The 23685-nt window shown below is 38.7% G+C and overlaps 1 protein-coding gene across 9 annotated transcripts in view; it reads right to left on the bottom strand.

Annotated features, from left to right (window-relative positions):
* Positions 1 to 23685, bottom strand: part of AGTPBP1 (ATP/GTP binding carboxypeptidase 1) — a 195495-nt gene that overhangs the window by 162277 nt on the left and 9533 nt on the right. For 7 of the 9 annotated variants that reach the window (XM_023544716.2, XM_023544714.2, XM_064291168.1 and 4 more), the window contains exon 2: positions 19423 to 19487. In XM_023544716.2, coding sequence (XP_023400484.1) covers positions 19423 to 19454 — 32 coding nt within the window. In that variant the 5' untranslated portion in view covers positions 19455 to 19487. Of the gene's footprint in view, positions 1 to 19225; positions 19297 to 19422; positions 19488 to 23685 lie in introns of those variants that run through there. The other 2 variants (XM_064291166.1, XM_064291174.1) reach the window with 2 other exon arrangements.

Below are 23685 nucleotides of genomic sequence, written 5' to 3'. Positions count from 1 at the left end.
TTTACTCATCACAGTCACTCGGGGACCCAGGCTGCTAGAGATGCTTCACAACAGCTTGGGGGGAAAAAAAGAATCATAACAAATGGCATACTAGCTCTTGAAGTTCTCATCTGGAAGCAACACATGTCACTTCTGCTCACATTTCACTGGCAAGTCACAGTCATAAATTAACTTCAAAGAAGAGAAAACGCAATCGTGCCATGTGCCCAAAAGGAAAAGACCTAGAATATCTGTGCCCAGCCCTAGCGACTACCACACCAGGAATGGCCAATGTCTAAGCTCTGACCAGTGAGATGTGAACAGAAGAGAAGAGACAAATGCAACTTACCAGGCTTTGCCCTTAAAAAGATTAGGACGTGCATCTTCTTTCCCTGTTCCCACTGGTGATGAGATGGTGAGAACTAGAGAAAATGCCTTGGTCCCAGAGACAGAAGGCACATATTGAAGGAATCAGACCACTCTACTGCCCCTGAACAATCACCTCTAGATTAAGACAGAATTAAGCTTGAATATTTAGCCACTGTATTTTGGGATCGCTGTATGGAAACCCTGGTGGCATAGTGGTTAAGTGCTAAGGCTGCTAACCAAGGGGTCGGCAGTTCAAATCCGCCAGGCGCTCCTTGGAAACTCTATGGGGCAGTTCTACTCTGTCCTACAGGGTTGCTATGAGTCGGAATCGACTGGATGGCACTGGGTTTGGTTTTTTTGGTGGTTATACCAGTTCACCCTACACCTGAACTAATACAATGATACAATGCTATCTTAAGCACACTCTGCTTTTCGTCTGAACCAAAGGAAATGTTTATATATAATTAAATCAATTCTAGTATAGTCAGAGTCTATCATCAAGCTAACACCATAACAGAAGACAATACCAGACAACAGAAGACCATAACACCATTAATTGAAGTCAGTGTAAAAATACCTTAACAGAAGATAAAAACCAGATCTAGAGAGATTACTTTATAAACAGGGGAAAAAATCATCCATTCTCCATTTTGACACTCCTAAGCACAGATGAAACTGGAAAGATAGCAAAATGCATATCCTAAAAGCTGGACTACCTTTTATGTGTCTTTACCAATAGCTTAATTTAGAAAAAAAATAAAGCTCCTTTTGAGAGCTATTTTACCTGTTTCCAGAGGTCGATTCTAGTACATTCATTATCATTGTCTAGTCTGTAATTTCTATCTGTATTTCCTCTTTGACCTAAGAGTTGCTCAAGAGACATCTAATTTCAAGGTAGAAGAGCTTTGTTACCATAAGCAACCTGATTCTTTTTCCCCTGTGTAAACAACTTGACCTTTTTGCCTGGCTAACCAAGATTAAGGCCCAAAATTTTTCTAGGCTATGTCTCAGTGTTGACGACTGTGGTCAATTTTTCCTGCACAGCTTATGTTTTTCAACTTACTACCCCTCCTCCGTCTTCCCTCCACCAAAAGTTTTCTTCATACGTTTCTTAAAGCACATCTTTTGAATATATGTCTATTACGTTATTTCAGTTTCTTCTTTGGAAATTCCAATTACAAGGACACTGGATTTCTTTTGCCAGTATTCAGTGTCATCTTTTTTTTTTCTCTAAACCTTTTTTAACTCTTTGTTTATACCCATTAAATTGTGTCTACTTTCTCCATCACTACTCTACGTTTCTTGCTGTACCTTTACAGTATCTATCCACCCTCACGCTCCTTCTAAGTTAGTTTTCCTTTCTGTGATAATTTTTTCTTCTGTTTTCAGTATTGCCAGCTCACATTCCATCTCCACTTGATGACGCACTATGTCACCCCCAAAGTTAGTCCATCGAGGTCATCCAATTCTGCTTTATGATTGTCATTCACAGAGATAATTGCATCATTCAAGCTTTTTAGTTTTTGTTTTTTAGTTTGTAGTGGAATACCTTCATGAAAATTTTCACCTGCTCCATAAAGCATTATTTCCAGTAAAGACCCTTTGTTAGGATGTATTAACTATCATTCTTTTTTATAGTACCTCTTTAATTACTCATCATTGAATGTGTTGGATTTTCTTTGATCTGCAACTTGTACAAGACGGGATGTGGGAGAAAGGCCAGGGTACTAATCCAGGCTAACTGGTTCTCACAATGCAATGGCTCTCTCCTCTGCTGCTACAGAGACAGATTGCTTTGGGTAAATTCTGCTTATGACTGTTGTATAGACCACCTGCTCTGCTTCTCTGAACCAATCCAGGTCCAATAAAGGTTCTGCTTCAGCCCTGCACAACCCAGGCATGATGAGTTGCAAATTGTTGCAGAACAATTCAGGGTGCACCCATTACCCTCTGTAAGTATATTTTTGCTGTATATCTTTCTAAGATATGCTATATTGGACCCTTTGGTCCTTCTCTGCACTTTCTCTTCATTTCATCCCACGTGTCTTCTGCCCAATTCAGCCGCAGATGGCAATTCATACATGTATTGCTGAGTTTGCATATGATCCCTCATTTCTCCAAAAATGGAATTTGCAAAAGCATGGGGTTGTTTGTTCTCCTAGTTTTTACATTTTTTTTAAATAGTACTTTAGATGAAGGTTTACAGAAGAAATTAGCTTCTCATTAAATAGTACACATATTATTTTAACACTGGTTAACAGCCCCATGACATGTCAACACTCTGCCTTCTCGACTTTGGCTTCCCTATTACCAGCTTTCCTGTCCCGTCCTGCCTTCTTGTCCTTGGCACTGGGCTGGTGTGCCCCTTTAGTCTCATTTTGTTTTATGGGCCTGTCTAATCTTTGGATGAACGGTGAACCTCAGGAGTGACTTCATTACTGAGCTAAAAGAGTGTCCAGGGGCCATTCTCTGGGTTTCTCCGGTCTCTGTCAGCCAGTAAGTCTGGTCTTTTTTTGTGAGTCAGAATTTTGTTCTATATTTTTCTCCAGCTCTGTCTGGGACCCTCTATTGTGATCCCTGTCAGAGCACTAGTGGTAGCCGGGGCACCATCTAATTGAACTGGACTCAGTCTGGTGGAGGCCATGGTAGTTGTGGTCCTTTAGTCCTTTGAACTAATCTTTTGCTTGTATCTTTAGTCTTCTTCACTCTCTCTTGCTCTGAAAGGGAGTATCAGTGGAGTACCTTGGATTGTTTTTTTGTTTTTGTAATTTCAAGGAGGAAATGGGGAAAACACAATTATTCAGTGATGTCCAAACTGGTAGTTCAGAGTTAAAATTTTTAAGGGTCTCTTGGCTGTTGTGAAGTGAATGGCTGAGAAAAAGGAATCAAGAGTAGAAGCAGAAAAGTAAGTAAGACTATTAAAACAGTCTAAGGGAAAGATTATGAAAGCCTGGTCAAGCGAGCGACAATGGGCATGGAGAAGTGCAGAGATTAGTGACACACATTCTAGAGGTAAAACTTACAGGGTTCACTGACAGCCTAGATGTGGAGCACTAACAGAAAAGAGAGTTAAGGGTGACTCCAGATTTTTAGCTTGCACTTGCAGGTAGTTAGAATGTCACCAACTGAGAGAGCCTAATGCTAGAAGATGAAAAGATATGCAAAGGTTCGGTTTGGGGAATACACTATACTGGAGATAACTATGAGGCTTCCAAGTGGCAATATCTAATAGGCATTTAGTTATAAAAGGGTGGGTCTCCACTTTAGACAAATGTGAATCAGTAAGGCTCAATGAAACAGCATAAGGATAGTGTGTAGGCTGAGAAAGAAAAGGCTTAGGACTGAGCCCTGAGGAATATATAGAGGTCCTAGAGAGGAAAAGTCCAGTAAGTAGACTTAGAAGCAGCGGTCAGTTAAGGAGGAGGGAAAGCATGAGAGCATGGTGTCATAGAAACCAACTAAAGAATGTTTCCAATAGAAGGAAAAAAAATCAAAAGGAAATGTCAAGTGGGCAAACTACCACTTAAAAGGTTAAATAAGATATGAGCCCCCCAAAATTCCACTGACCTACAATTATGAAAACTAAAGGTGACTTTGGATTTCCATATTCCACCAAGACAGGATAATAGGGACCGACTGTACCCTCCCTCCTGAAGAAAACAAAAATGGACAAGATGTATGAAACAACAGTTTTTCAAGACAATGAACATCAGGCAACAAACAACAGTGGTCCCTGAGAAACAGGAAATTAATAAGTTGCCCCTGCCTACTGTACTGAGAGAGTTCCATACAGGATGGAGAACCCAAGCACAGCCCAGCAGACTCCTGAAGTTGAGGAGCCAAAATGGCTAGAATTTGAAGGAAAGACTACTGAAGAGGAGAAAGTTGTACAGAGAGAGAACCCCAGAGTCTGCAGAGGATCCCTCTCAAATATTCAGCTGAGTACAGATCAGTGCATAAATGTAAGGAAACTATTCAAGGCTAGCAAAGGAGCCAATTGAAAGGATTAGAAGTAACAGTGCCAGGTGCTCACACAGGATGGGGAATTGTGTCTTTTACCAACTATCAAAACAAAAAACTCTCATAATTAACAGGGCACTGTGTAGGTTACACACAAGGGTCTTGCCTCAGTATTGGGATTAATTAGTCACAGGCTGAGAACAACTCTGGGGCCCTGGTGGCGTAGTGGTTAAGAGCTCAGCTGCTAACAAAAAGGTCAGCAGTTCGAATCTACCAGCCGCTCCTTGGAAACCCTATGGGGCAGTTCTACTCTGTCCTAAAGGGTGGCTATGAGTCAGGATCAACTCAATGGCAATGGGTTTGGTTTGGAGAACAGCTCCAGTTCCATCCAAAAAAATTAAAAGTAAGACTCAAAAGAATCAAACTGTTTCCAAGTAACTTAACTGCATCGCAGAATAAGACTAAAGAACACTTAAATACACAAATGTCCTGCACTCAGCAAGGTAAAATTCACCAATCAAAAATTATCCAGGAAGCCAAGACAGCGGAATACACAGTGAGCCCTCTTTAAAACAAAGACCCGAAAAAACAAGGGGAACGAGTATATTTGTGACAAGCTGGGAGCCCTGAGCATCAAACGCAAGCTTAGACAACGAACTGAGGGGCAGGGGGAGGAACAGACCGTTCAGAAGTAGAGAGGAGTTACCTGACCTGAATCACAGGGAGCCCTCAGGTACCATTCCCGGAGCGGCAGCAGCGGCAGCAGGCTGGTACTAGCGTTTGGCCGCAGTTTCCTCAGGAAGAAGCAGTCAGCCACACAGCCTACTCACACCTCTGGAACCTGAGGAGAACGGCGCTCTCGGAAAAAGCTGAATACTTACGTATATATTACTGAGCACCCCCTCCCCCCGCCACGCACAAGCTGGCTTCAGCAGCTGAATCCCTAGGCCTGAGACAGACTCTGATGAGCACCTAGAGCCATCCTCCCAGCCTTGAGGAAGGAAAAAATTTGCAATTGGGAGAAAAAGATAATTTGCTAGCTCCATCAACCAGGGACTGGGGGAGCTCAGGACAGAAGCGGCACCTGTCCAGGCATAAACCGTCTGTGGACCTTGAGTACCTTTCCCTTCTGCATGGACCTGTGTGGGCCTACCTCGGAAGAATATGCCCTTGTTGGCAAACTGCAACCATTTCAGCAGTGCGGTGGAGAGGTGGTGGGTGTTTGACGTTTGACATTGCTTTGCCTATTAAACAAGGTCCTCACCTACCCACATCAGGGACCTAAGGACTGGAAGCTCCACTCAGGTCACCCAGCCGCCCAAGACAGGGGTCCAAATATAACTGGTACCTCCTAGTCCTTATAACCAAAAATTTGGGGGGCCCATGGTCCCTCTGCAGAACCCGCCCACCAGCACGCTCTAGGGAACAGAGACGTGTTTTCTTCAGAGACACTTGGGGGTCGGTTCTCAGCCCCCTGCCATGTTCAGAGCGTGACCCCCTGCTGTGATCAGATACCGGTATATATGCCAATCACCCCTGCCCCTCTAAGACTGTGGGGCAGAGCCTGTACCACACAATTGATGATCAGTTACCTGGAAACCTGAGCTGAATTCATACAAGAAAACTGAATGGACTCCTAGACAGATATACCTCATCACAGCTCCAGCCAGCTGGGGACAGGACACTAGAGCTCAAAGGTGAAAATAATCAAGCTAGCTCACTCAAGCAACCCACAGGGTATGCCAAAACAAAACAAAGGAAGCAGCTACGACACAGTAAGCAAGCACAAACTAATACAATAACTTATAGATGGCTCGGGGACAGCAGTCAATATCAAGTCACATAAAGAAAAAGACCATGATCACCTCAATAGGCACTCAAAACAAAGAACCCAGGGATCTTCTAGATGAAAGTGCATTCCTGGAATTACCAGATGCAGAATACAAAAGTTTAATATGCAGAATCCTTCAAGACATCAGGAAGGAAATGATACGACATGCAGAACAAGCCAAGGAGCACACAGATAAAGCAACTGAAGAAATTAGAAAGATTATTCAGGAACATAATAAAAAGTGTAATAAGCTGGAAGAATCCATAGACAGACAGCAATCAGAAATTCAGAAGATGAACAATAAAATTACAGAATTAGACAACTCAATAGAAAGTCAGAGGAGCAGAATTGAACAAGTAGAAGCTAGAATTTCTGAACTCGAAGATAAATCAATGGGCACTAACGTATTCGAAGAAAAATCAGATAAAAGAATTTTAAAAAATGAAGAAACCTTAAGAATCATGTAGGAATGTATCAAGAGAAATAACCTACCAGTGACTAGAGTACTAGAGCAGGGAGGGATAACAGAAAATATAGAGAAAATTGTTGAGGATTTTGTTGGCAGAAAACTTCCCTGATATTGTGAAAGATGAGAAGATATCTATCAAAGATGCTCATCAAACTCCACATAAGGTAGATGTTAAAAGAAAGTAACCAAAACATATTATAATCAAACTTGCCAAAACCAAAGATAAAGAGAGAATTATAAGAGCAATGAGGGATAAATGAAAAGTCACCAACAAAGGACGGCCAATAAGAATAAGCTCGGACTACTCAGCAGAAACCATGGAGGCAAGAAGGCAATGGGATGACATATTTAAAAAATTGAAGGAAGAAAACTGCCTGCCACAAGTCATATATCCAGCAAAACTGTCTCTTAAATATGAAGGTAAAATTAGGACATTTCCAGATAAACACAAGTTTAGGGAATATGTAAAAACCAAACCAAAATAAAAAGAAATACTAAAGGGAGCTCTTTGGTTAGAAAATCAATAATATCAGGTATCAACCCAAGACTACAACACTGGACAGGGCAACCAGAAGTCAACCCAGACAGGGAAATCCAAAAACACAAAGATTATTTAAAAAAAAAAAAAAGCCCAAAACAGGGTAACAGCGATGTTATTATATAAAAGAAGACAACATTAAAATAATAAAGAGGGACTAAGAAATATAATCATATACCTTCCATACAGAGAGGTATGTACCGAAATACAAAGAAATAAAAGTTAGTTTTAAATTTAGAAAAGTAGGGGTAAATAATGAGGTAACCACAAAGGAGACAAACTATCCTATGCATTAAAATAAAATACAAGGGAAAAATACAGACTCAGCAGAAACAAAATCAACAGCAAATATGAGGAAAAGACAATATATAAAGAAAATCTACTCAGCACATAAAATCAAGTGGGAAAAAGAAACTGTCAACAACACACACAAAAAAAAAGTCAAAATGATAGCACTAAGTTCATACCATTCCATAATTACCCTGAATGTAAATGGACTAAATGTACCAATAAAGACAGAGACAGTGGCAGAATGGATTAAAAAACAAGATCCCACTATATGCTGCCTATAAGAGACACACCTTAGACTTAGAGGCACAAACAAACTAAAACTCAAAGGATGGAAAAAAATATATATCAAGCAAACAACAATCAAAAAAGAGCAGGACTGGCAATATTAATTTCTGACAAAATAGACTTTAAAGTTAAATCCATCAGAAAGGATAAGGAAGGACACTACAAAGGGACAATACACCAAGAAGATATAACCTATTAAATATTTATGCACCCAATGACAGGGCTGCAAGATACATAAAACAAACTCTATCAGCACTGAAAAGTGAGTTAGACAGCTCCACAATAATAGTAGGAGACTTCAACACACCACTTTCGGTGAAGGACAGGATATCCAGAAAGAAGCTCAAAAAAGCCATGGAAGATTTAAATGCCACAATTACTCAACTTGACCTTGTAGACATATACAGAACCCTCCACCCAACAGCAACCAAGTATACTTTCTTTTCTAGTAAACATGGAACATTCTCTAGAATAGACCACATATTAGGTCATAAAGCAAACCTCAGCAGAAACACTGAAAAATTACAAAGCATCTTCTCTGACCACAAGGCCATAAAAAGTGGAAATCAATAACGGGAAGAGAAATCAAACACTTGGAAACTGAACAATACCCTGCTCAGAAAAGACTGGATTATAGAAGACATTAAGGGTAGAATAAAGAAACACAGAGAATCCAATGAGAATGAAAACACTTCCTATCAGAACCTTTGGGACACAGCAAAAGCAATGCTCAGAGGTCAATTTATACGAAAAAGTGCACGCATCCAAAAAGAAGAAAGGGCCAAAATCAAAGAATTATCCCTACAACTTGAACACATAGAGAGCAACAAAAGAAAACCACTGGCACCGGAAGAAAACAAATAATAAAAATTAGAGCTGAACCAAATGAAATAGAAAACAGAAAAACAATTCAAAGAATTAACAAGAACAAAAGCTGGTTTTTTGAAAAATCAACAAAATTGATAAGCCACTGGCCAATCTGACAAAAGAAAAACAGGGGAGGAAAACCCGAATAAGAAATGAGATGCTTGATATTACAACAGACCCAACTGAAATTAAAAGAATCGTATCAGATTACTATGAAAAACTGTACTCAACCAAATTTGAAAACCTAGAAGAAATGCATGAATTCCTAGAAACACACTACCTACCTGAACTAACACAAACAGAGGTAGAACAACTCAATAGACACATAACAAAAGAAGAGATTGAAAAGGTAATCAAAAAACTCTCAACAACAAAAAAAAAAAAGCCCTAGTCCACAGGTCTTCACTGCAGAGTTCTACCAGACTTTCAGAGAAGAGTTAACACCACTGCTACTAAAGGTATTTCAGAGCATAGAAAAGGACGGAATACTACCAAACTCATTCTATGAAGCCACCATATCCCTGATACAAAACCAGGTAAAAACACCACAAAAAAAGAAAATTACAGACCTATATCCCTCATAAATGTAGATGCAAAAATCCTCAACACAATTCTAGCCAATACAATTCAACAACATATCAAAAAAATAATTCACCATGACCAAGTGGGATTCATACCTGCTATGAAGGGATGGTTCAACATTAGAAAAACAATTAATGTAATCCACCATATAAATAAAACAAAAGACAAGAATCACAAGATTTTATCAACTGATGCAGAAAAGGCATTTGACAAAGTTCAACACTCATTCATGATAAAAACTCTCAGCAAAATAGGAATAGAAGGAAAATTCCTCAACATAATAAAGGGCATTTATACAAAGCCAACAGCCAACATCACCCTAAATGGAGAGAGCCTGAAAACATTCCCATTGAGATCAGGAATCAGACAAGGATGCCCTTTATCACCACTCTTCTTCAACATTGTGCTGGAAGTCCTAGCCAGAGCAATTAGGCTAGATAAAGAAATAAAGGGGATCCAGACTGGCAGGGAAGAAGTCAAAGTTTCTCTATTTGCAGATGACATGATCTTATACACAGAAAACCCTAAGGAATCCTCCAGAAAACTACTGAAACTGATAGAAGAGTTCAGCAGAGTATCGGGATACAAGATAAACATACAAAAATCAGCTGGATTCCTCTACACCAACAAAAAGAACATCAAAGAGGAAATCACTAAATCAATGCCATTTACACTAGCCCCCAAGAAGATAAAATACTTAGGAATAAATCTTACCAGAGATGTAAAAGACTTATACAAAGAGACTACAGAACACTTCTAAAAGAAACCAAAAGAGACTTACATAAGTGGAAGAATATACCTTGCTCGTGGATAAGAAAACTTAACATTATAAAAATGTCTATTCTACCAAAAGCGATCTATACATTCAATGCAATTCAGATCCAAATCGCAACGACATTCTTTAATGAGATGGAGAAACAAATCACCAGCTTCATATGGATGGGAAAGAGGCCCCAGATAAATAAGACATTACTGAAAAAGAAGAACAAAGTGGGAGGCCTTACTTTACCTGATTTTAGAACCTATTATACTGCCACAGTAGTCAAAACAGCCTGGTACTGGCACAACAACAAATACATGGACCAGTGGAACAGAATTGAGAATCCAGACATAAATCCATCCATATATGAGCAGTTAGTATTTGACAAAGGCCCCAAAACAGTTAAATGGGGAAAAGACAGTCTTAATAACAAATGGTGCTCGCAGAACTGGATATCCACCTGCGAAAAAATGAAACAAGACCCATACCTCACTCCATGCACAAAAACTAACTCAAAATGGATCAAACACCTAAATATAAAATCTAAAACGATAAAGATCATGGAAGAAAAAATAGGGACAACGTTAGGAGCCCTAATACATGGCATAAACAGTATACAAAACATTATAAAGAATGCAGAAGAAAAACTAGATAACTGGGAGCTCCTAAAAATCAAACACCTATCCTCAACCAAAGACTTCACCAAAAGAGTAAAAAGACTACCTACAGACTGGGAAAAAGTTTTTAACTATGACATTTCTGATCAGCAACTGATCTCTAAAATCTACATGATACTGCAAAAACTCAACTGCAAAAAGACAACCCAATTAAAACATGGGCAAAAGATATGAATAGACACTTCACTAAAGAAGACGTTCAGGTACCTAAGAGATATATGAGGAAATGTTCACGATCATTAGCCATTAGAGAAATGCAGATCAAAACTACAATGAGATTTCATCTCACTCCAACAAGGCTGGCATTAATCCAAAAAACACACAATAATAAATGTTGGAGAGGCTGTAGAGAGATTGGAACACTTCTACACTGCTAGTGGGAATGTCAAATGGTACAACCACTTTGGAAATCCATTTGGCACTTCCTTAAAAAGCTAGAAATAGAACTACCATACGATCCAGCAATCCCACTCCTTGGAATACATCCTAGAGAAATAAGAGCCTTTACATGAACAGATATATGCACACCCATGTTTACTGCAGCACTGTTTACAACAGCAAAAAGATGGAAGCAACCAAGGTGCTCATCAACGGATGAATGGATAAATAAATTATGGTATATTCACACAATGGAATACTACACATTGATAAAGAACAGTGAGGAATCTGTGAAGCATTTCATAACATGGAGGAACTTGGAATGCATTATGCTGAGTGAAATTAGTCAGTTGCCAAAGGACAAATATTGTATAAGACCACTAATATAAGAACTTCAGAAACAGTTTAAACTGAGAAGAAAACATTCTTTTGTGGTTACAAAAGCAGGGAGGGAGGTAGTGTGGGAGAGGGGTATCCACGAATTAGATAGTAGATAAGAACTACTTTAGGTGAATGGAAAGACAGCACACAATATAGGGGAGGTCAGCACAATTGGACTAAGCCAAAAGCAAAGAAGTTTCCTGAATAAACTGAATGCTTGGAAGGCCAGTGTAGCAGGGGCAGGGGTCTGGGGACCATGGTTTCAGGGGACATCTAAGTCAATTGGCATAATAAAATCTATTAACAAAACACTCTGCATCCCACTTTGAAGAGTGGCGTCTGGGGTCTTAAACACCAGCAAGCAGCCATCTAAGATGCATCAATAGGTCTCAACCCACCTGGATCAAAGGAGAATGAAGAACACCAAGGACACAAGGCGATTTCAAGCCCAAGAGACAGAAAGGGCCACATGAACCAGAGGCTACATTATCCTGAGACCAGAAGAACTAGATGGTGCCCGGCTACAACCAACGACTGCCCTGACAGGGAACGCAACAGAGAACCCCTGAGGGAGCAGGAGAGCAGTGGGATGCAGACCCCAAATTCTCATGAGACCAGACTTAATGGTCTGACTGAGACTAGAAGGACCCCGGTGGTCATGGCCCCCAGACCTTCTGTTGACCCAGGACATGAACCATTCCCAAAGCCAACTCTTCAGACATGGACTGGACTGGACAATGGGTTGGAGAGGGATGCGGGTGAGGAGTGAACTTCTTCAATCAGGTGGACACTGGAGACTATGTTGGGATCTCCTGCCTGGAGGGGAGATGAGAGGGTGGAGGGGGTTAAAAGCTGGCAAAATGGACATGAAAGGAGAGTGGAGGGAGAGAGCAGGCTGTCTTATTAGTGGGAGAGTAATTGGGAGTGTGTAGCAAGGTGTATATGGGTTTTTGTGTGAGAGGCTGACTTATTTGTAAACTTTCACTTAAAGTACAATAAAAATTATAAAAAAAAAAAAAGTTACCCAGTATGTTCAACGAGAATAATCGATCGAGCAAAATCAACAAAGAACTGACACAAACATTTAGAACTGACAGACAAGGACATTACAATAGTTATTATAACTTTATTACACGTATGGAGCCCTGGTGATGCAGTGGTTAAGAGCTACAACTGCTAACCAAAAGGTCAGCAGTTCAAACCTACCAGCCACCCCTTGGAAACCCTATGAAGCAGTTCTACGCTGTCCTATAGGGTCACTATGAATCGGAACCAACTCAAAGGCAATGAGTTTTGTTATATGGATGCAGAAAAATTTAGTGACATAGAAAATGTAAAAAGATCCAAATAGAGCTACGATGTCTGAGATAAAGAATACATTGGGTAAGATTAACAGCATATTCAACACTGCGGAAGAAAAGATGAGTGTACTTGAAAATATTGCAGTAAAACTTATTAAGTATGAAACAGAGAGAAAAGAGAATTAAAGAGAAAAAACTAGCAGAGCAGTGAGCTGTGGAACAACTTCAAGGAGTCAAATACACATGTAATTGAATTTCCTAAAGGATGGGGAGGAGGGACAAAAAATATATTTAAAGAAAAAATGGCCAAAGTTTTTCCAACTTTGATAAATTATACACCCAAGAAGCTCAATAAACCACAGGTACAAGAAACATGAAGAAAACTACACCAAGGTACATTATAATCAAATTGCCCAAAACCAGTGATAAAAAGAAAATGTGCAAAGCAGCCCAAAAGCGCAGCCAGATCTTTGAAAAAGACAGGTTACATACAGAGGAACAAACATAAGGATGACAAGGGAATTACTTCAAAAGTAGCTTAAGCAAGTGATAAGACAGTGGGGCAACATATTATTTACAGTAAATCTCTTCAAAAGGTAACTGACTGTTTAAACAAAAACAATAACAAAGCAATGTTGTATTTATAGTATATTAAAAAGCAAATGTACAACAAAAATAATACAAAGATCAGGAGGGAGAAACAGAAGTATGCTGCTGAAAGGCTTTAATACTACCTACTCTGTCCCTCCTGCCTGCATCTTATAAGGACCTTGTGATTACACTGGGCCCATCCACGTAATCCAGGATAATCTCCCCATTTCACTCAAGATGTTTAACTTAATCACATTTGCAGAATTCTTTTACCATGTACAGTAGTGTTTTCAAATGTTCTGGGGATTAGAACACGGACATCTTTGTGGGGGCATTATTCAGCCTACCACAGACACAAGTTACCAAAGTTCACTCGAGAATAAATAGAAAACCCTGAATAGTAGTATACGCATTAAAGAAAATTAATTTATACTTAAAAGCTTCCCACAAAGAAAATTCCAGGCTGAGATGGCTTCACTGACAAATCCTACCAAACACTGAAAGAAGAAAAACTAACAATTATATCTAAACTTTTCCCAAAAATTAAAAAGGAGGAATTACTTCCTAAATTCAAAATTTTATGAGGTCAATACTACCCCAATATCAAACCAGACAAAGACACTGCAAAAAAAACTAGACTAACAATATGTCTCATAAACACAGATGCAAAAGTTGTAAGTAAATCATATAAGACAGTATATGAAAAAATTATAATAATAATATATCATGGCCAAGTGGGGTTAATCCAGAAATGCAAAGCTGATTTAACATTTGAAAATCATTCAGTACAATTTACCATACTAACCAACAAAAAGACAAAATCCATAGAATCATCTCAATAGACACAGAAAAAGCACCTGACAAAATCCAACACTCATTCTAGATAAAAACTCTCAGCGAGCTAGAAAAGTGGGGCATCTCCTCAACATGATAAAAAGCATCTACCGAAGCTTATAGCCGAAATCCTGCTTAAAGGTGAAAGAAGGAACTCTTCCCCTAAGATCAGAAACAAGGCAAGACGTCCACTCTCATCACTTCTAATCAACTGGAGTTCTAGCCATTGCAGTCAAAGAATAAAAAGAAACAAAAGACCTCAAAACTGGTAAGAAGTAAAACTGTCTTTATTCACAGATGACGTGATCATCTATGTAGAAAATATAAGAGAATCTACAAAAAAAAAGCCTACTAGAACTAATAGTGAGTATAGAAAGGATGCAGGATACAAGAAAAACATACAAAATCCATTATATTTCTATATACTAGCAACTAACAATGGGAAACGGAAGTTAATCTAAAAAAAGAAACACTGACAATAGTATCAAAAAATATAAAACAGGGTTAAATCTGACAATGTGAAATACCACTGAATACTACCAAAGACTGCTGAGAGAAATTTTAAAAGACCTACATAAAAAAAGAGTGAGAAGATACAATATTGTTAAGATGTTCATCGTCTCCAAACTATAAAAAAAAATAGACACATAGTAAAGGCAATTCTAATCAAAACCCCGGAAAGCTATTTTGTAGAAATTGTCAAATTGATGTTAAATTTGTATGGAAAAGCCCAAATTTTGTGGGAGGTGGAGAACAATACTTCCTGATTTCACAGCTCATTATAAAGCTACAGTCATCAAGGCAGTATGGTACTGGCACTAAGATAGACAACTAGATCTACAGAACAAAACAGAGCCCAAAAATGGGTCTACACATGCATGGACAACTGACCTGTTACAAAGGTGCAAAGGTAACTCGGTGGAGAAACGACAGTTTTTTCAACAGCGCTGGAAATATTTAATACCCACATGTAAAAAAATAACAACTTTGAGCCATATCTCATACTATATATAAAAATAAACTCAGTAATGACAAATAGACCTAAATGTAAAGTCTAAAACTATAAAGCGTCTACAACAGAGCACAGGAGAAAACCATGCTAAACTTGTGTTAGGCAAATATTTCTTACATATGGCTCTAAAAGGAATAAATTAACAAAATGAACATCACCTATATTAAGTTAAAAGTTCTCTTTAAAAGATGCTTTTAAAAATATGAAAAGACAAGCAGACTGGGAGAAATGTTTGCCAGTCAAATATCTAACAAAGGGCTTGAATCGATAATATACAGAGAACTCCTAAAACTCAGTAATAAGAAAACACCCCAATTTAAAAAATGGAACAGTTGAAACGACACTTGACCAAATAAATAAGCTGACGGCAAATAAGTGCATGAAAAAATGTTCAACATAAGTCATTACAGAAATGCAAATTAAAATCACAATGAGAATGGCTAAAATTTTAAAAGAATGACCACACCAAGTGTTGGTGAGGATGCAGGGGAACCGAAACTCCCATACAGTGCTGAAGGGAATGTAGAATCGTACAGCCTCTTTGGGAAACAGGTTACTGACAAATTCCAAAAAACATAAACATATACCTACCATAGGATCCAGTCATTCCACTCATAGGTTTTTAAATAAGTGAAAAGAATACATATGTCCATATAAAAATTTGTACACAAATGCTCATAACAGCTTTATTTGTAATAGCCAAAAACTGGAAACAACCTAATTGTCCGAAAGTTGAATGGCTAAACAAACTGTGGTAAATCTATACAATGGAACTACTGGGCAATTTAAAAAAAAAAAAAAAGTATGACTTAAACACACTACTACATAGGTAAATCTCAAAATAAATCTGCTGAGTAAAAGAAGCCAAACCCAATCCCCTCATCCCCAAAAAGAAGACATATGTATGTGAATTTCTAGAAAAGCAAACTAAACTGTAGTGACAGAAAGGAGAGCAGTAGATGCCCGGGATGGGGAATCGGGACAAGAGGAAAGGATGATAAATGGGCACAAGGTAACATCTGGATATAGTGGGTATGCTCATTATCTTGATTGAGGTGGTTTCACAAGTACACATAGGTCAAAACTTATACACGTTAACTAGGTGGAGCCTGTTAAATACTAATTATTCCTCAATAAAGCTATTTAAAAAATTATAGATGGCCTTAATAAGATATGCTGGTGTAGTGAATAAGACATCAACTAAACACGAATGGTTCAGAAGTATGAAATGAGATGTAGATTGCACTTACAGACTATTTCAAAATTCTTGGCTTTTAAGAGCATCAAATCAATTGGGCGGTAACAGGAGTGCAGAGTCTAAAATGAGAGAGCTCAAATCATGTTTAAATGCTAAGAAGTGGGGGGACTAAAAGTTCAAGACATAAAAATAATTAAAAGACCCTGATAAGGAGGGAAGGAAGTAAAATCTAGTACACAAACTACAGTATTGGTCTTTGACAAGAAAAGAGACACAACCTCTTATAGGAAATAGCAGAAGGGTTTAAGAGAGCATGAGATCAAATAAAAGCGAGTATGTAAATTTGGGGGAAGCAATACTAGAGTAGATTCTGTTCTCTCTATGACACATGAGGGAAGGTCCTTCATTGACAGTGTGTATGTGATCCATCTGAGGATTTCAAAGTTTTGAGGGTACAAAGAAAGTATAAAACAGTCATTGATAGATTAACAAAGCACTCCCTGATGAAGAACAAAGACCACAGCCTTCAGTATGGATTACATCTCAACATAAAGGAAACAAAAATCCTCACAACTGGACCAATAAGTAAGATAATGATAAACGGGGAAACATTGAAGTGGTCAAGGTTTTTGTTTTACTTGGATCCACAAACAATGCTGTTGGAAGCAGCAGTCAAGAAATCAAACAACATATTGCATTTGGTAAATCTGCTGCAAAAGATCCCTTTAAAGTGTTAAAAAAAAAAATTAAGGTGCGCCTGACCCAAGCTATGAGTCAGAATCGACTCGAAGGCACTGGGTTTGGGTTTTTTTGTTTTTTTGTTTTTTTGACCCAAGCCAGGGTATTTTCAATCATTTCATATGCATACCAAAGCAGGACAATGAATAAGGAACACTGAAGAAATGATGCATTTAAATTATGGTGTTGGCAAAGAATACTGAATATACCACTGACTGCCAGGAGAATGAACAAATCTGTCTTGGAAGAACTACAGCCAGAATGCTCCTTAGAAGCATGGGTGGCAAGAAAAACTAATTTCCTCTGTGAACCTTCACCTAAAGCACAATAAATAAATAAATCATCTATACATATGAAGGAAAAAGAAGACATTATAATACTTGAACAATGAAATTTGTTATAATGTATCTTAGAGTTAATAACTGGAAAATCTAACCATTTAAGTAATAAATCTTATCTAAATAAACTGTGCCACTGTCTCTCATTAAAAAACTAATTTAATGCATACTTATAAATGCAAAGTTGTATATATGTAAACACAAAATGCAACACAACTACAAAGCAAAAATTTAATAAGCTACTATTTACTGAACCAGTCAGGTACTATTTAACCTTTACAACCTTCTAATAATACCATTATTTTTAAACTCATTTTAGGACTTTTCCAAGAAAACTGAGGTTTAACAAGGTTAAATAATTTGTTCAAGGCTGTTATGTTCATAACAAATCCAAATATCAAATCAAATACCCATTTTTCACCTCTCACTTCATTTCTGACACCAGCTGCCCACATAGCATTTCTTCCTCTGACCCTAGCCTCCGAGAGCCAGGCCTGAGCTCACAAATTAAAAGGATACAGTCCTCCAGACTGCCAAGGAGACCCAAGACTTCAGATGCCAGCCCCAAGTATGAGAGTCTACTGGACACCCTTAGTTCTGCTGGCTACAAATTCAAGGTTTTTCTACTACACCCCTTCAGGGTGCTTGCCGCAGGCACGGTGGTTAAGAGCTACAGCTGCTAATCAAATGGTCTGCAGTTCAAATCCACCAGCCACTCCTTGCAAACTCTATGGGGCAGTTCTACTCTGTCCTTTAGGGTCACTATGCGTCATAATCAACTCAAAGCAATAGGTTTACCCCAAACCACCCCACCCGGGGCTCCCTCACTTCTGACCTGCTGGCTACAAATTTGGGGGTTCTCTCTTCCCCCAAAGGATACCAGGCATAAAGTCAGGGGCTCTCAGCCCTCCTTTGCTTCTGCCCTATTGGCTCCTAAAACTCCCTCAAGTTCAATAATTCACTGGTAAAACTCACAGAACTCATGAAAAGTAGTATGATTATAGTTTTACTGTTGAAAAAAGGATACAAATGAAGAGACACATGTGGCAAGATCTAAGAGGGTCCCCAACACAGAGCTTCCATGTCCCATAGGATGCACTACCCTCCCACATACACTTGATGTCTCTCACCAACCAGGAAGTCCGTGGAGCTTCAGTGTCCAGAGCTTTTACTGGTAGTCACATTTTGTAATACAAACTCTAGTTCTTCTTCCCTGAGGTCTGTCAATATCACCAGGTGACCACAGCTATCACACAGTGTGTCTTTCTGGCCTGGCCAGTCCCCACCACAGAGTTGCCTCATCACCTCGCCTAACCTGTTGTTTAGGTATGGTCTGGAGTCCCTTATCAAAGACACTTAAATTCCAAGGTGTTTTTTAGAAACTACCTCTCAGGAACTGAGGACAAAGACCAAATTTTATAGAGTTAACTTAAATCCCACAGCTGTATAGCTAACAAATTCCAAAATAAACCAGATTTGTCTGACTTTTAACTGAAAAAGTCCATAGTTAAGCCAATATTAAGACAATTTCTTAGTAAATAAGAACTTTAATAGAGATTATGTAATGTGCTTTAACTCAGGGGTCACCAAACTTTTTCTGTAAAGGGCCAGGCAATATAAAAAGGTGTTGCAGGTCATACGATTTCTGTCACAATTATTCAACTGTCATTTTAGCACAAAAACAGACACAAACAATATGTAAACAAATTAGCATGGCTTTTTTTTAATAATAAATAATACAACTTTAGATACACTGAAATTTGAATTTTATATAATTTTCATGTGTCACAAAATACTATTCTTTTTCTTTTTTTTTTTTCAACCATTTAAAAATGTAAAAACCAACCTTAGCTCACAAGCCATACAAAAAGAGGTGGTAGACCAGGTCTGGCCTGTATTTGCTGACTTCAGCTTTAACTGAAATAAGATAAATATGAAATAACACACTATTATTTAAATACAAATATTTTAAATAAGTTTCAAATATTCACTTCATGTATTATGCCTATAATTTAAACATATAGATATTCAGAATTACAGTACCTTTTCTCTGATACCACTTTCAACTTGCTCATCTTGAGTTACTTAATTTCAACATTGCAGATAATCTAAAAGAAAAATGTTCAGAGAGATTAAACACTTACACAAGTCTGTTTTCTATACGTCAGATGTCACAAAAGCCAAACAAATTCTTCACTGTGGGCAATATAACACTAGGAACCGAAAGAGAATGTTTGAGTTGTAAGTGCCGCAGGCAGTTCACATCAATGTACAATGTGTGCCTATTAAATTACTTAAATCAGCCAGTGAAATGTTATCAAAATCCGAGAACAACAAAAATGCAGATACCTAACACACCTTACAATCTAGTGATAAGATTTCTTTCAAGACAATTCAAATTATCCTTCCTGTTCTTGCAATCCTCCTTAAAATACTCCAGGCAGCATTCTATGACTAGTGCTACTTATTATCTATCATTCATATACTAGTAAATGCTGGTTAAATATGTATGATTAATTCTATATGAGAACTTTTTTTCATTAATAATGTTCAGACGGTGTAAAAACCTTGTACAGCATTATCTTATTTAACACACTTAGTGTACATTTTCATTCAAATAATATAGATTTCATCTTTAGAAAGTACACAGTATACATTTTAAGACAACCTTAAAGAAAATTTTTTAAATTGTACTTCAGATATAGGTTTACAGAGGGAACTAGCTTCTCATTAAACAATGAATATACATACTGTTTTGTCACATTGGTTGCCAATCCCAACACATGTCAACACTCTCCCTTTCTCAACCTCAGGTTCCCCATTACCAGCTTTCCTGTCTCGTCCTGCCTTCTAGTTCTTGCCCCTGGGCTGGTGTGCCCATTTAGTCTTGTTTTGTTTTACAGGCCTGTCTAATCTTTGGCTGTAAGAGTGAACCTCAAGAGTGACTTCACTGCTGAGCTAAAAGGGTGTCCACGGCCCATACTTTTGGGGTTCCTCCAGTCTCTGCCAGACTAGTAAGTCTGGTTTGTTTGTTTGTTTTTCTTTTTTTTGAGTTAGAATTTTGCTCTACATTTTTCTCCAGCTCTGTCTGGGATCCTCTATCGTGATCCCTGTCAGAGCAGTCAGTGGTGGTAGCTGGGCACCATCTAGTTGTGCCGGACTCAGTATGATGGAGGCTGTGGCAGTTGTGGTCCATTAGTCCTTTGGACTAATCTTCCCTTTGTGTCTTTGGTTTTCTTTATTCTCCCTTGTTCCAGACAGGGTGAGACCAGAGACAAGCTTTTAAGACCCCAAACACTACTCACCAAAGTAGAATACAGGACATTTTCTTTATAAACTATGTTATGCCAATTGAGGTAGATGTTTCCCAAGATCATGGTCCCCACAGCCCTCAGCCCAGTAATTCAGTCCCTCAGGGAGTTTGGATGTGTCTACGGAGTTTTCATGACCTTGCCTTGTACAAGCTGTGCTGGCTTCCCCAGTATTACGTACTGTCTTACCCTTCACCAAAGTTATCACTTATCTATTGTCTATTTAGTATAAACAACCTTAAATCTTCATTCGCACCATTTTTATAATTTTTCAGATTTATGTTGCAACTAAAAAACAAAACCAAACTCATTGCCATCAAGTCGATTCCGACTCATAGAGACGCTACTGAACTGCCACATAGGGTTTCCAAGGAGTGGCTGGTGGACTATGTTGCAAATGCTGTAACTACTCCCCCCAAAAACCCTGAATTTCTTTTAATTTTATATATCAGTGCTTACTGAAGCAGAATTTTATGACATCACTAAAAAGTGAAACATTAGTGCCAATTCAACAAATTAATCACAACTTTTGCAGTATTTAGTAATATTATATTTAAAGGACAACAAACATGCAAAAGAGCAGACTTCAAATTGTTTTAATAGAATTAGACGATACAGGTATTCTGGATATTTTTCTGTTAAGTCAGCAAAATACATACGTGATTTTTTTTTTCATTTTTATCAACCCAAATGACTTTTTAAAAAAACGACTACAAAATCAAAGTTAATGTTCTTCCAATTTCCAATTCAATTAGAATAACTTTATATATTTAAGGGAGAAAAAGATCCTCCATGTTGCTGCTGCCAAAGTCAGAAGTTTAAGTCACTTCTACTCGTTACTGGTATGACTTTCTCTAAAGCTACGTTAACAGCACATCTCATGAACAGTTCACTGTAAATTTTATTAAAGACCTCACAGAGCTGGAAGGATTAATGCTGGGCGCTATGTCATAGCCAATGCTGCTTCAGCAGTTAAGACATAATTCAAACTTCCAGCTCACACAGTGTAACACAACCAGTTCTCTCCTCTCCCTCCTAGAACTGGGTTAAAATAGGTAGTAAGGGAGTAAAGCTATGTTTAAGCCCACAGGGACAAAAAAGAAACCTGGGGACAGGTGGGAGCTGCAGGGAGGGGATAAGAAGATGAGAAAATTCATGGTGGGGGGAGCAGTCTGCCCAGAAGAACCCAGGAAAGGCTGGGATTTGGAAATGCCAAGGACTACAGAGGAACAGGCTGAGAAACGGCTAAGACTTTGTAACTGCAAATAACTTCCTACACGTCAATACCCCCAGGTCCCAGTATTGTGGAAAATGCTGAACAGCCAGACATCTAGCCCCTGGCAAATAATCAAAGAACTCTTCCCCAAAGAAACTGACAACCCCAAGAATTCTGCTTTCTGGAACTTAAAAGTCCCCCAGGGAAAAAGTCAGCTCTTAACCCCACCACCCTGGAGCTAAGCCATTGGGTCCCATACACAGCCTCAGAGTCCACTTTTTATTGCTGAAGCCTGAGGCCACAGCACGTTAGAGTATACAGAAAAGCTTTGCTTTGACAATCTGTGTTCATTACAGTAACATATAGGATAATAGAGCAGGCAGCTAACATCAAAAGTGTTAGATTTCATCAAGTTTGTGGTTTTGACAAGCAAGTGTGACAAAGCAAGAACTCGTTGCCATGGAGTCAATTTTGACTCATAGCAACCCTGTAGGACAGAGCAGAACTGCCCATAGGGTTTCCAAGGTTATAAATTTTTACATACAGAAGCAAACTGTTACATTTTTCTCCTGCCGAGCAGCTGGTGGGTTCCAACTGCTGACCCTTCAGTTTGCAGCCGAGCACTTACCCACTGCACCTCCAAGGCTCCTGACAAAGCAAGAGAGGGGCAATACTTGAGTGTTGTTGAGAGTGCTGCCAAAGGAGTGTCTATAATGACTGACCACAGCACATAAGTATAATCTACTCATTCCTATTTACTGGATCTTTTTCATGAACATATAATCGTGCTGTTATTTCTGTCTCTTGGGGGAAAAACTTACTTTCTTGCTCCCACTTCCTCAATCCACCTACTGCCCCATTTCTCTCCTCCTTACAGCGAAGAATTTCTATGCTCACTGTCAACAATTTGTCTCTTTCCATTCTCTCTTAAACACATTCGTATCAGGCTTTTGTGAGTCACCAATGACCTCCGTGTTCCTAAATCCAATAGTCAATTCTTAGTCTTCATCTTACTTGTCCTATCATCAGCTGTTATGGATTGAACTGTGTCCCCAAAAAATATGTGTTGTAAATCCTAACCTCTATGCCTGTGGTTATAACCCCATTTGACAATGGGTTGTCTTTGTTATGTTAATGAGACAGGATTAGTGTAGGGTGTATTTTGAGTCAATCTTTTTTGAGTTATAAATGAGAGATTAAACAAGTGAGCAGAAGCAGAGATGGGGGAAGAGGGATGCCAAGACACATGGAGATCTCCCAGGAGCAGAAGCTCAATAAGACAAGGACGTTCCTTCAAAGCCAACAGAGAAAGAAGGCCTTCCCCTAGAGCCAGCACCCTGAATTCAGACTTCTAGCCTCCTAAACGGTGAAAAAATTAATTTGTTTGTTAAAGCCACCCATTTATGGTATTTCTGTTACAGCAGCATTTGATACAACTGATCATTCCCTCTTCTCGGAAATATTTTTCTTCAATTGGCCATACCCTGTTTTCTGCCTAACTCACTGGTCAGCCCCTCCTTCTAAACCTCCTTTACTGAAGTGCATCGGAGCTCAGCTGTTGTCCTCTTCTAACTACCATCTCTTCCTTGGTGGTCTCATACTCAACGTCTCCACTTGAATCTAGTAATATCATAAACTCAACATGTCTAAAACTGATCTTGCGATCTTCTTTTCCAAACCTGCTCCACCTTCGGCTTTCACCAACTTAATTAAAGACAATTTTTCTCTCCAAATGTTCATTCTTCATTCTCGGCTTCTGTCTTACACCCCACATCCAAT

Source organism: Loxodonta africana, chromosome 9 (assembly GCF_030014295.1).
Source record: "Loxodonta africana isolate mLoxAfr1 chromosome 9, mLoxAfr1.hap2, whole genome shotgun sequence".
In the NCBI taxonomy this organism is placed as follows: Eukaryota; Metazoa; Chordata; class Mammalia; order Proboscidea; family Elephantidae; genus Loxodonta; species Loxodonta africana.
This window is presented reverse-complemented; position numbering and strand designations above follow the sequence as displayed.